Source organism: Pimephales promelas, chromosome 7 (genome assembly GCF_988280905.1).
Source record: "Pimephales promelas chromosome 7, fPimPro1.hap1.1, whole genome shotgun sequence".
NCBI classification, from domain to species: Eukaryota; Metazoa; Chordata; class Actinopteri; order Cypriniformes; family Leuciscidae; genus Pimephales; species Pimephales promelas.
The window spans coordinates 28,677,028-28,693,176 of NC_142775.1; the positions used below are offsets into that span (position 1 = coordinate 28,677,028).

Sequence of the window (16,149 nt, forward strand, 5' to 3'; positions counted from 1 at the left end):
TAGGATTATTCTCACTGTTGGGCGTAGACTCAATTCTGCCAGAACGGTTGGAAAACTGATAATATTTTATCATTTCTTTTAGTTCCCTTTAAGGGTATGGCGCACACTCTTCTGTTCTGAATGCTGTAAGATGAGGCAGCGTGCCCTTGATGCAGCTGCAATGAAATATTTACAGCTCCTTCTATATTACACATATTTCTTGTGACAGTTGCACAGAAGGACAAGATAAATGTCATCGAGTTCAGCCGACTGGCATCATCAGAGGACAACAAATGAAACTTCGCAGTAGCACAACCATGAATGGTTAGATTAGAAGAAGAGGTTGTATTGGACAGGTGGTACTGACCAACCCTGAGACTGGGGGCGAACAACTGCTCCAACACACACTCACACAGCGTTAAGTCAGAGTGAGCCCATCAGGGCCAAAGTGGAAGACATGGCATCTGCTGGGATCTCAGCTGCCCGTTTCCCCCGCCTGCCATGCGCCACCCAAGACCATGACAAACCTCAAAGCAGTGCCAATGCACCATGTATGAACGCTCACGCTGCGACCGCTCAGCAGCACCCTGCTCAGCTGAGATATCCCACAGTCCTCTTCTGCAAAGGTAGGCTTCCCTCAAGCCAAGGGTAATGTTGATGTGCAATGCATCTAATGGAGAAATATTTGTGGATATAAAACGAGTCATCCGAATTTAGTACTAGTTCTAAAGCATTTTATCCAAGATTTTTGTTAATAATGTAACAGAAACAGTATCCGTTTACGTATGCTTGACAACAACGAACAACCTTATGATCATTTAATATTTGTACTGGTAATTTTTACATTATCTGAAAAGATAGGGAAACATGATCTAACCACTATTTTGTGTTAGAATTTCCGTTTGGTTTTTGAGTGTGAATACAGGATAAAGAAGCAGATACAATGGACAGATCTTGTTTCATTGGGATGTACATCTGAGTGAAACATTATCGAAAAAGAAAATGCCAGAAAGGGACTTGGTTCTGTCCTTCAGTTGTTGACTGAACGGAGGCAGATCTGAATGCAAGCTTACAGTTGGTTGTAAGAAAGAGTCCGCGTTTAAAAGGACTAAATGACAGGAAAAGTCAAGCATACATCAGCAGAGAAAAGTCTGTCATTTCACCAGAAGATTGAGTTATGGTATTTTTATTAAATATTGCAAGGTCAAATTTTTTTTTTTTAAAAGATATCCTTCACAATAAGATCAATAATGTGCATTTAGAAAATAGACTTTAAATCTTATTTCATACGAATTTATAACAGAACATTATAGTAATATCTTTCAATCGAGTCCGTTTCATACAGACCGAAGCCTGTGAAACATATACAGACCAAGATTAATCTGAAGATTAAGTGTACGTAGGCTACTGGAAAAGAGTCCAAGTAGAGTTTGAGATTATAGTAACACACCAATTAATGTACTTCCTGTCGCCATATGGACAATTACACACAATAATCTGCTGAAAGTAAGCACTCAAATGACAACAATTAAGCAAAAAAAAAAAACATGAACTTTCAGACCTTCCACTCCACTGAACAAAATAAAACATTAGACCTGTTTAGGTTCAACAACGGCACAAACTCAAAGCAGGCCCTCTCTTTAATAATACTTCACAAATGAGAAACATTATCATTAGCCCGCTAGTCTACAAACAAACACTTGATAAGAGCGAGTGAAGAGAGCAGCCAAAGCTGCTTCAGAGGAGATTACAGCATGAAAGCTTCTATGACAATCTTTCTCACATTCTTTATGATAAAATCCCTTTCTTTCCTCTGCCTCCTTTATAACGATAAAGGGATTAACAAACGGGGAAATGTGCGTTACAGTATTTTAATCTCAAGGGAGGCGAGGTACAGAGAGCTTAGAAGACAACAAAGTACAGTTACTGTTCAATAACAAACAATGAATGGTAAAATAGATTTGCTGATCTCCATGAAAAGAGCTGCACATCACATATAGAGAAACCTCTTTTTCTATAATATCTTTTTAGGCTTAAAAGATTTAGAGTAACAAAATGAACACTTCTCAGTTGCTTTCGTAAGGTAAGCATGCTGACAAACAATTATGGGGATTTTGAAGTGCCTGTTGTAAACCTCTGCAAAATTGAAACTCAAATACTGCGTTCACAGAGAGCATTTCATTTGATATTCTATTTGAACACACTTTTAGACACATTTTGAACGTGTGAAAGAAGACGAGGCAATGAATTCACAGAGAGTTTAACCATTATTACTGATGCGTTCATGAAAACAAATTATGTCAGGACTGATGCCTTAAACCTAAAAGTACCTCAAGTATTCATTCAAAACTGAAAAGAATAAGATTTTTAGTATAACATTCGTTGAATACTATTCTTAGAAAAGAAACAAATCAAGCAAGCATGAATCGTTTCAATGATGTTTTATGATTTTGCACAAATACTCCATGATGTATTATTACAGGTAATTTGTTTGCTATATAAATTGGCAATACATGAAGCTGTAATGGGGGGAAAGGGTATTACTGGATCAACCTTATCTCTGAGACCCTAATGCCCCTGGGCTTTGTGAATAGTTCTCTATTGAGAGTACAACTTCATAACCCACTTTTCCAGCTTCCACTTTACAGTTCTGTTCTTAGCCTTCATCATCTCAATCTCTTCAACTCATGAGCAAATGGAGAAAAATCATTTGAACTGGGTGGATCATTTTTAGCCATCCAGATATAGCCCTAAAATCTACAGTCTATCCTTTTACAAACATTCTGAGATAAATGTGAGATAACTAAAAAATGAAACTGAAAACAGATAAGCAGGGTTTATTGGGAATTAAAGAATAAGAGGTAACAAGTTTTAATTTAAACTACCAATCAAGCCAATAAAATCATGATCAACAGATTAAAAATACTTGCAGAACAAATTATTTGATTGTAAGAACTATAATCATGGAAAACTTACAGAGAATCAGTATAATAAAGTAACAATTTCACTCAATTTAAAAACCATTAAAAAACAAATAAAATGCATTAGTATTTTTTATCATATTTTCTATAATCATTTTGTGTCTGTTAAATAAATAATACAATAGAATTTAAATATGAATGTTTGTACTGCAAGATTTGAAGTCATTTGGCTAAATAACAACCATTTTATCAGATCAATAAAAAAGTGAATCATTCACACTAGATAATTAAAATATCAGACTTGCCACCACACAAGCACAGCATCAAGATATGACAAATGAAAATAGGAAATATGTCTAAACCTTCCCTGGTGGTTGAGAACCCAGATTGTTTAATTAATTCACAAAAACAGACACTTCAATAACAAGGGCATGAATTAAAGTTATCTGGTTAATTATACTGTTATCTATCTAGTAAATTGCACAGCCATAAAACAAGCTATTAATTCATATTTAAACTGTGAGCACACTGATGTGAATTTTAATATTTTGGACACATTTTAGATAATTTTAAAACATTATCAATGCACTGTAAAATGTGGCATTTAAAACAGATTCAAATGACACAATATTTTATTAGTCCTGGAGGAACATTTTAACTTTTTCCAACATTAAATGTTATCTAATGAATACATGCAAGTCTCTCTCATTCTTCTACTCCCTTACTGCAAATAACAGGACTCCACTTCAAAATAAAACATCACAGGAAAACAGGGAGAATCCTGAAAGGAGCACAGGCTGCTCAGCAAATCACTGCTTATTGCAAGCAACAACTTTAACAATCATAAAGTAACATACATCAATGAAAGCACAGCTGCTATTCCAAAAGATTTTTAAACCAATAAAACCACTGCAATAGATCTTTCACAAAATACACAGAAAAATAAAAATGGAACATTTCTGATCTGAATAGACATCCAAAACCAATTCACAAAAATAGCATTTTAAATAATTATCTTACAAATTCTCATTCTGATTAGTTAGAACAACAAACTGAGAAAATATCACAAACCTAATTTGTTAGATTAAATTCTTAAAATGATATATAATGTTTAGAACTTCTTTTAAGACTGCTGCTGACTCAACATTTAGGTAAAATGATTAAAATCCTGGTTTGACTTGTTTAACAGCTTGATTTGTGAAAAAATAAAAGGGCCACTGAAAACAGTGGATCACTGGTATACAATCAAACAATAGTTAGTAACGAGATCAATATGGCATTATGGCAAAAACAATACTCACTTAAAGAAATTTGTCTATATATTTCATCATATGCTATTTGATAATATTGTAACATTGTTGTTGCTATATTAAATTGCACATACATGTAATATAATGTATTTAAAAAAACAGACATAATCTAACTAATTAAAATATTTCACAAAGAATTCAACCCTGTAAAAAGCACGCTTTCTTTCATTTTTTTTCTGTAAATTGTAAAGTCTGTTCAGCCATTGCAATATACCATAACAAACAAATCCAATTAAAATATTAATTTATTTAGGCTAATTTAGACTTTGATTTTTTGACTCATTTTCGTCTCTTCTAAGAGACAACAGTTTAGTAAACAACAAAATTATTGTATATCTTTTTTGGAAAATCTTCCAGAAAAAAAAGCATCCCAATGTAAAAGAATTGCAAAACAACAAAACTAGTAGGCTATAACTAAAGCCAACAATTCTGTAAACAAGTCAAGGTATGAAAAATCTGATTAATAAATTAATAATAATGTTTATGTAAAATATTGCCTCATACTTCAAAATGCCCTTTTCTTTAGGCCTAATGCTGTGAAAAATTCTACTGACACCAAAACTCAGTCGTAATTTATATACTTTTAAAAAGTAGACTTTCATAAGGTATTTAACCAAAATATGAAAAATTATTTATATTAAAACAACATCTGTGTCAATAAGCACAAATTTTACTGCATGTTTCGATTTTTCAGTGAAATATTGATATCACACATCTCATTATTACACTGTATCCAAGTGAAAACAAAGAGTCACAACAGCAACAACAAACGTAAGTTATGTGCCTACAATAACTGGGCATGGGAGACTAATAAACCATTCCTAACATATAAAACGCATACGCGCCTTATGTATGAGGATTATATCTCGACATAAATATATCCAGATATCGCTCATATGTAACTTGAGCCCCGCCAGTTTGCTTCAGATTACGCCTCGGATTCTAGAAGCACTCTAGAACGGCGTGAAACGTTCCAGAACGAGCTTCACGCACGCACACACACAAGCGTTCTGCTCGTGCATGTTGTTTTCAGACATGTTAGGTTGAGTCTAGCAGCATGGCCGACTCTTCCAAATCAAAGACATGGCCATCTTGACTGCGCACTTTATGCAACACACACCCCGAGTTTACATGCGACCCTATGAGGCGCCAGATACCAGTATGATTGTGGTTTACGAAATAACTCCCTCACACCTTTAAAACAATACTTAATTTTCGATTTGACGACTTGTCTGACGAGAAAACGCAGCAAGCGTGCACTTGATGTAAACTGTAGGTCTGTGTATGTATAGGCATGCAGTTTTACGTAAACCCTTAAAATCTCAAGGTTATGGGGCTGTTCTCTAACCATTTCTATGCCGCCCTCCCGTGGAACACGCACGCAGGGCCTATAGGGGAAATCACGTGGGCCACTGAAAGGCCTAAACACGCGCCATGAGGTCATGCACAATGATCTTGCTCTACAATTCACGCATCAAAAAAGGGCGTAATTTCTGATTTCAGTTATGAGTTGGTTATAACTTTTTAGCCATGTTTGCATTCACACCTGAATATATTGCACATAGCCTAAACGGTGTGTTTAAGCTTTTTGTGAGGGGAAAATGATAGCAGTAGGTGCTAAATAACGCAAAGAAACACCCAATATCAGTATTCCTTGACATGCATTCAGATAGTGCTTTACGGATCACTTAAAGACAGCGTATTTTCAGTCAAGTGTGATAGCAACATTGCATAAAATTGAATGCAAAATAATCACAAGCTCAAACCCTGCCATTAAGATAAACAGCCAAGAAAATAATAAATTACTTGAGAACATAGCATAGAAAAACATCTCAAATTAAATTTAAATTGCGCCCTACACATCACAGCTTCACAACCAACCTCCTAATACACTTTATGCTTTGCATTGCAAAAGAAAATAAAGACAATTTATTACCTTAGTTTTTTAGGAACTGAGTAGTCGACTTCGATCACTTTCCCATGTAATTCAACTTTCCCTGCGAGGAAAATAAAGAACAGATGATCACAATTACAATCCTTCAGTGTATTATCGACACAGCTGATTTATTTCAGCTTTTTTGTAAGGCTATTTCTGTAAAACAAACAACCGTGCGTGAAACGTAAATACGTGGGATACAATCACACGTGCACGTGCTTATTAATGTACGTCGGGGACGTTAGTGGGTTTTATCATGTCTACATGTAAGGTGTAATGTTAACCACATTTCCTAAAATGCCTGATGATATTATGCGAAATGCTTGAGCCGATACGATAAGAATGGGCAGCCATGCTTTCCACTCCCACTAACCACATACAAGCAAAGAGGGGAGTTTGAAGAATGGGAGATTTAAGGATAAGACTTATCTGCCTAAATTTGTCCTGTTTCTTCAAGTGGGTTTGGATGTGTAGCCTACTTTTCTGTTGCATTCACAAAGACTCGCGAGCGTGCAAAGAGAATATAACGTTAGAGGTGTTGTGCATCTGTTAGTGGCCTGGCGCAGCACAAAAATTGGCATCTCACCTCCGTCCCCCCAGCTACCTGTTTATTAGCACTTTCCTCCAGACCCCCATCACCCACCTTCAAGACACCTCGTAAAAACATACCTGGACACCATAGGAACATGCATGTGACGCCTTCTCCTCGCTCAGTTCGCTCGCTTCTTTTCAATAAAATCAAGACAAAAAATAACTGAAAAATAATTATGCCTTCCACCCGAGCATCAGACCCATCCGATACATTCCTGTGGGCCGACGGCTGAGAAATAGCCCGCGTTTAGTACCCCGTCTTGTCGAAACGAGCGTGCATTTTGAAGAATTATATCATAAATCCAACTTGTATCGCTTATTAGAAGCGCGCGCGAGTGTGATTGAGCTCGCGGGCGTTCATTCGCGCACTGGTCCGCTCGCGTGAAGAACTGGAGCAGCGCGCGGCTGATGCGCGAGCGATACTTTTTCTTTTCTCTTCTAAGAAAGTATTTTACGGTGTCACTCCCAGATATATATGAACATACCCGTGACTTTCCGCGATGTGAAAAACGAACTTACCGGACAGAGTCTCGATGGCTTTAATCGCCCAGTTCTGGTCGGGGAAATCCACGAAGGCATAGCCGGATTTGAGCAGGACCTGATCGGTCACGGGTAGCTTCCTCTCGCCGAAGAGCTGCTTCAGGTCCTCCACGGTCACCGAAGGACTCAGATTCCCCACATAGAGTTTGTTCATGGTCTATAAGAAAATATTAACGTCCAAATATATCGGCGTGTGCGCGCGTGCAATGGATTGCTCGAAGTAAGGAAAACTAAGATAAAATAAAATAGAAAAAAATAAAATAAAAAAATAAATGTGCTGAAAATCAGCAGTCACCCCCCAGATGCAGCCGGACCCCCCGCTACATATACACAACTATGTTCCTGCTCAAACTCTTTTACTGGGATTGAAAAAAAGTGTCGTTGCGACGTTACCCCGTTGGCAACAAGCGCCGCCTCTAAATAAAACCGCTCTTAAATATCACAAAATTACTTTTGAGGTGTTTATGGACTTCAATTTGCCAGCATAAATCATTGGATACGGCATAATGATGAGACTCGTGAGCAACACAGGGGGTTTAGTTTATTTAAATCCACTTACAGAATGTCTGTTCAAGTCACTAGTGACAAGTAATCTACAGCCATTAAGCTTGTGTTAATAAACGGATGTAGCCTACGTGTATTTCAATAATTCCGAGTCTACTTACATTTACAGTCGTGACTGACAGCTTGATTGACATCTTTAGGTTGTTGTGGATGGATGGTCGTTCCTGGGTCCCTTGGGAGAATTACTCGTTTGTTTTATATTGCTTAACACCTTTCGAGGTTGATTATAAATTTAATCTACGATTAATAATTAGGGCTGTAAACTCAGACTCCAAAGAGAATAGCAGCTGGAAAATGGGAACGCCCACGTCAATGGAAAAGAAACAGGAATGTGAAAAAACCTTATGGAATTATGTTTTCGGAGGTTCATGCTCTTTATATATGAAAGCAATGGATTGATTCCACATATGTAGGCTGTGGTAAACGCCTATCCGAAATGATAATGTTTGAGCAAAATCTTTTCATCATGCCATACCCGTGTGTTCTTGTTAGCCCTGTATATTTATGCTGATTTCTATGTCCATAGATCAGCGATCAGTGTTTCATTCAGCACTTAGATCTCCAAATCAGACCCTGCGACAATATAATTGTCCAAATGCAGTAGTGCCATATAGCAAATGTCCTTATCTTTACTACCATAATACTCTAACATAGAACCAAATTGACAACAGTTACTGAGTTTGTTGTGCCTAGTGACACAGATTCCAGATCTTTAGAAAGATAATTCAAATCCCCTTCAACAGCCAGGTACGGTAAAGGAAAGGAACCCCAGATTGGTCAGCTAATGCAGACACCCACACCGGGTCCAAATTAATGCTAAATCCATGAGTTCTCCAAACTACATTTTTTACACATGCTGGAGAAATATTTCAGTTGATACTATTATTAACAATATTCTCGGAGGTAACTAGACTTAAATTGGAACAGAGCTCTTTAAGGAACTGGTGCTAGTGTTCCTATTCAATAAATCTATTAATTTCTCAACAGTTTAAGGCAAATGCCTCAAGAGAATATTTGTATGCATTACAACAAAACGCTGTCCATAACTCCACAATGAAATCACCTCCCTTTTCTGATTCTGAACTCCAAGACAATGGCTTGTAGCTTTTCTCAATTTAAATTCAATCATTTAGGTATAAAATCATCCATATTTCATGTTTTGAATGATTCAAGCATAAACTCACACAGCAGGTGGGTATAAAGCATTTTATTGCAAGACCACCGCTAAGCTTAAAATGCATAAAACAAATGAGGTGTAAGTCAGACACTATCATATTATAAAATAAACAAATTCTGCATCAGATCAGAAATGGAAAAAAAAAAACACTGCAAAAATATTCATCCAACTACTGAAACATCCAGACCGGCCAAAGACACATGAAACCTTTAGGCAAGAAATCGAAGGGATTGAGTTTAAAGTACATCCAAACTCATGCCACCAGAAATAAACATCTACGTCAACAATGGCATTATAATCATAGTCTTCAGGAAGGGTGAAAAGCGTTGAACTTCACTTCAGTAATGACCTGTAAAAACAAATATAAAGGATTTGTTTGCTTTCACATGCGTACACAAATCACTAGAGAACTTACACTGTTTTGAGATTACACACTCTCAAACCATTAAGCCGGGTAAACGATACAAAGGTCTACAGTATCATTCAAGTTTATCGTGGTTGGTTTTGTGCAGTACTTACGAGGAGAGTAGGAACGAGAGCGTGATCGTGACCTGTATGGTCCTCGGCTGTAGTAGGGAGAAGGGGATCTTCTCCTGTGAACAGAAAGCTGGGATTTAATGAAAACACCAGCATTTACAGCTCATAACAAAGAGGTGACATTCAAACTGCAACATAATAAACCATAAAAAAAATAATAATGATTTCCATTAGACAAAAAAAAAAAAATCCAAACCCAATTTTCCTACCGACAAAATTCATGCTGGCATGGCCGCAAAGTTGCGCAACCCCAAATGGCAAGCGTAATGAAAGCGGAACGAAACTGCGATACTCATTATGTGCTTCACGGATCGTTTATCAGTTCGGACCAGCAACATCTGTGCAGCGTGAGACGATCTCGATCCAGCGACACTGTTACTACTCAGCGCCAGATCCAGTAAAGAAAACATTTGAATTCGCCACTGAAGTAATACGCTGATTTCACGCAGCTGCCATTTTGAAATCGAAAGCGAGGCTCCGGGGAGAAGAATCCCGGAAGTACAGATAGACAACAATGTCTTGGACGACCAACCTGAAGCTGCTGCCGCAATATAAACTATTAGATGTTAATATCCAATATAGGATATGTAGATAGTTCGTTCCGTTCTTTTTTTTATGTTCTGAATATATATTAAAAAAATGCATTTATAAATTTCACTGTAGTGTAAACTATGCAAGAATTGCATGTACATTTTTAGAATAACAAATTTCTACATTAAACAACAATTTGCCATTGCATTCGCGACTCTCCTATGATTTAAAGCGACGCTTCCGGTTTTCTTCCCACCGGATCCATTTCAAAATGACGGCTGCATGAAATCAGCATATAACATCGCTGCGAGATCTAGTGAGAAGCATTTCACATTTCTCCCTAATTAACCGTAGATCTCTATTAGATCACACAGCTCTGATGCGGAAACCAGGAGAAACATTGTGCCGTGAATGAACTAGTAATACTTAACGTCCACAAACTAGCAACATTCACCATTGATTTAATATAGTAACACTGTAACCAGTTTGGCTGGAATAGTGAAACGCTTTCTTTTTCCAGCACTTCAAAACTCAAACAGTATATAAATAAATATATATTTAAATGTTATTTTAAATGTGATGAACAAAACATTATTTGTTCATCCTTCAAAAATGACTCCCATTTATAAACCTGAAAGTTTCAAGATGTAGGAAAACTCAAACTTATTTAAAAATATTTTTTTCTTTTAACAAATAGGACATTTCTCTGGCATTTCTTTCTTTCTGCTGTATCTAAAACATACCAAATCGTGACTTTAGAACCGGTACGTACCGAACCGTGATTTGTGTACCGTTACACCCCTAGAAACAAGTGACAATATCAGCCGGGTAAGCACAAATCTGAGCTACTGGGCCAGCAGAGAGGAAAACTCAGTGTTGAAGAATGGTCGCTGCAAACACATCACACAGAAAGCTGAAAAGTAGGGGATCACCTGTATGACCTGTTGTTGTTGTTGTTGTTGTAGTAGTCACGGTCATCATAACGGTCATATCCACGGTCGTAGCCTCGATCATAGGAATCACGGCGGCGACTTACACTTGGGCCACCGCCACTGCACATGAAGAAAAAAAAAATGATTTGGGCTCAACATTGATTAAATCTTTTTACCATGAGAGAGAGAGATCAATTGATATTCAAAACAATCAGAGTTTATCATCTAAAACAGTGGTGCCAAGCTAAGTTGGAGGAGCTGAGCTCCAGGAGCTGAGTTTTGCACCCCATATTTACAATATTAAGATGAATCATTTGACTAGAGTGAGATTAAACAGACAAGAAGGAATCAGAAACACAGAACTGAAATCAGACTCACTATGTTGGTCTGCCCATATATATTCCAGGAGTAGGTGTGTGAGGCCTCTTTGTAATAGAATAGTCGACTCGAATTCTTCGGCCGTCTAGTTCCATTCCATTTGCACGCTCTTTAGCCTAGAACCAAAACAGACCAGAATAACCCATACTGAGCATTCAATATTCCTTCTGCTTAAATCCATTAATTCCAGGTGTCTATATTGATAGCCATAAAATAGCTGGAGGAAACAGTCCATTCTGCACTGTACTTCAATAAAATAAACTGCATAATGCAACTTCACTACTGACAAACCAAAGTATTGTAAAATATGCAACATACTAGAATCAATACACAGGAAATTACAACTAACTTAACCTTCTGTATAAAAAATTTGGAAAAACCTGCATAAAATTGTCAATTTGCAATTTCAGTAATGGTGGAATTTCTTGTATAAACAAAACAGCCTTTCACTTTAAGTAAATCCATACAATCCATTCAACTGGAGAGTTCACCTCTTTGGAATCTTCTCTGTTCTCAAAGTAAACGAAAGCAAAACCCCTGGAGCGCCGAGACTGCTGGTCATACACGATGGAGACATCACTCAGAGGGCCATACTTGGAGAAGACCTCCCTCAGGTCTCTCTCTGTGGTGTACAGGCTCAGGCCAAAAACTCCCAGGCAGCAGTTTGGGTCTGGGTTTGCCTAAAGGAGAAGAAAACATTACAGATTAGAATAGTACAAAAACATCATGTCAATTTGTTAAATAAATAAAATGGCACGTATGGAACTGACTCTTTGTCTCACCCGGTCACCAACATGTCGCCTACGGTTGGACATGGGAGAGTGACTGTGACTACTGCGGCGGCGTTGGTATTCACTGCTGTATGAACGGCTGCGTGAACGTCTCCGGCGAGAATGGGAGCGTGAACGGGAACGACTGTAATGTCTGCGAGAGCTACGATGGGAACGAGACCTGTGTAAAGATGGAGTAGAGTGAAAAAAGCAACAGACATGCAGTCTATCAAGTTACCAACTGATAAGTCGTCTAAAACTCTTTAGACAGACCAGAACCTCCAGCTTCAATTTCATTATACATCAAGTTGCTACCAACACATGTGAAATGATCAACTGCAGAGTGCTTAAAATCAGTCCAGGGTGAGGGATTTATTTTTTTTTTTTTAATCTGGCCCAAACGTCGTTTCAACTTGTAACTGGAAAGCACCAGGTGTGACAGTGTACTGTGAATTCCAGTTGCAGATGAGTCACACGGCCATTTCAACAGTTTTAAATGATATACAATTCTGGAACAAAATCAAAAGCAGGAATACTGCACCCTCAAACAAAACAAAAAAAAACTTAAAATAAATAAAAATAAATAATTGCTTTTATGACTTTTTTTAACCCTCTGATGCTCATCATTCACAAGTCACACTCATAATCCTTCCAGTCGAAGTGGCAGAACACCTTAAATAATTTTTTTTTTTCAGTAAAATCAACATAATATATTTTTGATCAATACATTTTTTTATTTTAATATTTATATTAAACCAATATGCATGGGCATTTTTATCCATTTTAAATTTCCGAGCACTAATTGGTCTCAAAAAACGAGTACTCGAGTCGTGGGCCAGAATTTGTTACTCCTGTTGTGTATGTGCTTTTCCAGTGAAACACGGGCATCTAAAGCCAGCAGCCATATCATCCTGTAGCCCAAGACTGGTTGCTCACTGAAGATAAGCAGGGCTGAGCCTGGTTAGTACTTGGATGGGAGACCTCCTGGGAAAACCAGGTTGCTACCAGAAGAGGTGTACCAGCAGGAGGCAAATACCAATTAATATTTATAATTGTGGAATCAAATGGATCATAATCATTGTAACATTGCAATTAGTTGATATGGTTTTTTTTTTAATTCGATTTTTTTCACATTTATATGCAAGCCATTTTTGACTGCGAGGAGTAAAAGTGACTTTAAAGGAGGGAAAAAAAAAATCAAATCATGTCCACAATTTTCTTGGCATTCACATAGCAAGTGCCACAATAGAAACCAAGTGTCATACCTTTCTGAAGAAAAAAAAAACACCAGAGGGCTAATAAATAATTCTACAATTTTTATATACATTACTTACCCTTTTTTATGTTATTATAATTATGCCATTTTTCCTTTTAATTCTTGGGAAATACTTGTTACTCATGTTAATGCTTTTTTTATTGTAAAACAATGCTTTCCTTGTATGATCGATTCAAATAAAGATTGCTCTCCCATGCAGGTTGTTTGACCTACCAATAGAATACAGCATTCCTCAAAAGACAAGAAATACTCACCGAGTCTTGGACCTGGAGCGAGAACGAGACTTGGAGCGAGTGTGGTGGGACCCCTCTTTTGACTGAGCAGGTGAGCGATCCGGTGAGTGGCTGGCCGACTTGGCAGATCCTCTAGGACTTGCGCTCCTAGAGGCCGAACGGGACTCCTAAACCAACCACATCCAAACCAAGTTAAGAGCCAGAGAACATGGTCATACTAAGAATGTTAAACTAATAATTTTGTGTATATATATATATATAGAAATAATTTTGAGACCAATCTAGACTAGGATAATATGCAGCGATGATGGCCTTTTCACCGCAGGCATATGAACTAGAGTAAAAACAATTTACTTTAATACACTTACAATTAAAGAATTTGCAGTTTGACATGTAATACATCAAATTATGTATGAAAATAACTATGTGTAAATCTCTCATGCTAAAGGACAATAATTATTACTGCAATAAAGAAAATGAACAGAATATTTATGCATGCACGCATGGGACAAACATACTAAGAGTTACTTAGCGCTGCGATCTTATCCCAGATAACTTCTGATCTTAACTTCATTACACATCTTTTCTTCTTTCTTCAGTTTCAATTTCATTTCTGACTTCATTCCTCTTCCCCCATTTCTCTCACTGCCCATAAATGCTATATGGGAACTTCTTTTGCTCCGCAATATTAGCATGCACTGACAATTCAGCTTCAAATTATTCGCATTAACAACTTGACATTTGACTTCGTCCAGATTTCTCTTCTTCCAACCTTAACCTTAACAAAAAAGAAAAGGATGAAGAATGTGTAAACACTGGACATTACAACCAAGAATCCTATTGATTTATTAATGTTAGTGTGGGAAAAACATTACAGATGAACCAATAGAAATGTAAAGTGAGCTTTAATTTCCATTATGACAAACAATTAGATTCATTCAGATGCATCTTGAGCCTTATTCAAGCAAAAACAAAATGTACATATTTGCATTTCTTGTAATATTACAAGAAAATGTACAATTACAATATACATTTCAAGCCTGCTGGCTACTGTTAAATAAAAATGCATGTGAATATAAAATTAACTTAGGTTTTTTTGTTGTTGTTTTTTGCTTTAAGGCTCAGGATGACCTTCTCTCAAGTATTAGCATAAGATTATTAATCATACAAATTATATCTGTTTAATTAAACATGCAATGAGAAAACAACACTTATTAGGGACTGTAAAACATTTTGCTTACTAGAGAAAAGCGAACACTGAAAAACAGATAAATGCATTTCTAGTATGAAAGCAGCACGTTGTCTGTCTGCTAGCATTGAAGCTGGCTAACGTTAGCACTAGATAACGTTACTTGGATTTCGGTACAAATCCATGTTAGGTGTAGCTACGTCATTTTACAGAGTTTTTTTTAATAAATGTTAAGGAGTAAATTTAGAGTCATTGCATTTGTATGCTATGTAATCAGTTTTTCCAAATAAAATTAAAAATGAATGAAGCCTGTCTGCCTGGCTAACATACAACATGGAGGCCATTTCTAGAAGAAACATGGCGCGTGCAAAAAGAGAAAACGGTTAAAAAAAACACTACGTACCCGCTTCACGAATTCCTTCTCAGCGTCACTCATTGTTGTTTAATATATATTACGCTGCAATTGTAACACTATGTGAGAAATTGCAGATAACACAATACAAACAGGGCGCTCAAACACACACAAAAATCGGACCTCTGTAAATGAACGCCTGTCTCGGTCGTAGAGGCTTTATTTAGAAACTAGCGTTTCCACTCCCAACCAACATCCGCAAGAGGGCGTCAAAAATACTACTCATGGATAAATGCTTTTTGAAATCGCATGTACAACATTTATACGTTTATAGTAGACGTACACAAACATACTTTTATAAATTAATTTTGATTACATAGGAATTTAGTGCCAAGGTTAACCAAATACGTAGACTATTTGCTGTTTTTCTTCTAGAAAGCGATAGAAAGATTTTTTACTACTCAGTAAGCAAAGAGCTGATTGGTCGATAAATAATGGCGGTTATCTTGTGCAAGACCGCGATTGGACGGCGCTGATAGTGATTCCTCTTCCCAAATTCACTACACTCGTAAATATACGAATGGGAAATACTGCCGCATAGCAAAGAGTTTAAATTGTATTTCCGTGATTTTCTTCACTTGACTTTGTTTTGAGATGAGATGAACAAATAAACACTTTTTTAAAATCGTATTTAAATGCAAGTTGTGTTGCCTTTGTTTTGTTTAGTTTGAAGCCAACACAGCACAGTAGCTAACGTTACATTTGGCAAGTAAAAGTGCGCTTGAGAATAATGTATAATTTCTTCTCTGCAACCCTAACCTTCTAACCCTGCCTGAAGAAAGCAATACACAAATGTATGTAGCACACACAGATTATGACAACTGTACTGATTATGAAACCATAGATTAAACTCCTACTGCGCAACAACAATAA

The 16,149-nt window shown here is 37.0% G+C and overlaps 2 protein-coding genes across 5 annotated transcripts in view; both read right to left on the reverse strand.

The window, feature by feature from the left end:
- Positions 1 to 7,623, reverse strand: part of igf2bp2a (insulin-like growth factor 2 mRNA binding protein 2a) — a 47,532-nt gene extending 39,909 nt beyond the window's left edge. Inside the window, exons 1-2 of the mRNA XM_039683555.2 lie at positions 7,257 to 7,623; positions 6,147 to 6,207 (exon numbers count right to left, since the gene is read on the reverse strand). Of these exons, the coding sequence (XP_039539489.1) occupies positions 6,147 to 6,207; positions 7,257 to 7,431 (236 nt within the window). The 5' untranslated portion in view covers positions 7,432 to 7,623. The remainder of the gene's footprint in view (positions 1 to 6,146; positions 6,208 to 7,256) is intronic.
- Positions 7,624 to 9,033: 1,410 nt separating this feature from the next.
- tra2b (transformer 2 beta homolog) lies at positions 9,034 to 15,454 on the reverse strand. Of its 4 annotated transcripts, none has more exons than XM_039683370.2 (8): positions 15,268 to 15,454; positions 13,697 to 13,842; positions 12,167 to 12,347; positions 11,888 to 12,076; positions 11,397 to 11,512; positions 11,028 to 11,138; positions 9,538 to 9,611; positions 9,034 to 9,367 (listed from the first exon to the last, which is right to left on the reverse strand). In XM_039683370.2, the coding sequence occupies exons 1-8, from the start codon at positions 15,298 to 15,300 to the stop codon at positions 9,357 to 9,359; spliced, it is 861 nt and encodes a 286-aa protein (XP_039539304.1). In that variant the 5' UTR covers positions 15,301 to 15,454; the 3' UTR covers positions 9,034 to 9,356. The 4 variants fall into 4 exon arrangements, with proteins under 4 accessions (XP_039539304.1, XP_039539303.1, XP_039539306.1 ...); XM_039683369.2 differs by having other exon boundaries at positions 11,019 to 11,138; positions 15,268 to 15,453; XM_039683372.2 differs by having other exon boundaries at positions 12,179 to 12,347; positions 15,268 to 15,450.
- Between the last annotated feature and the right edge of the window lie 695 nt (positions 15,455 to 16,149).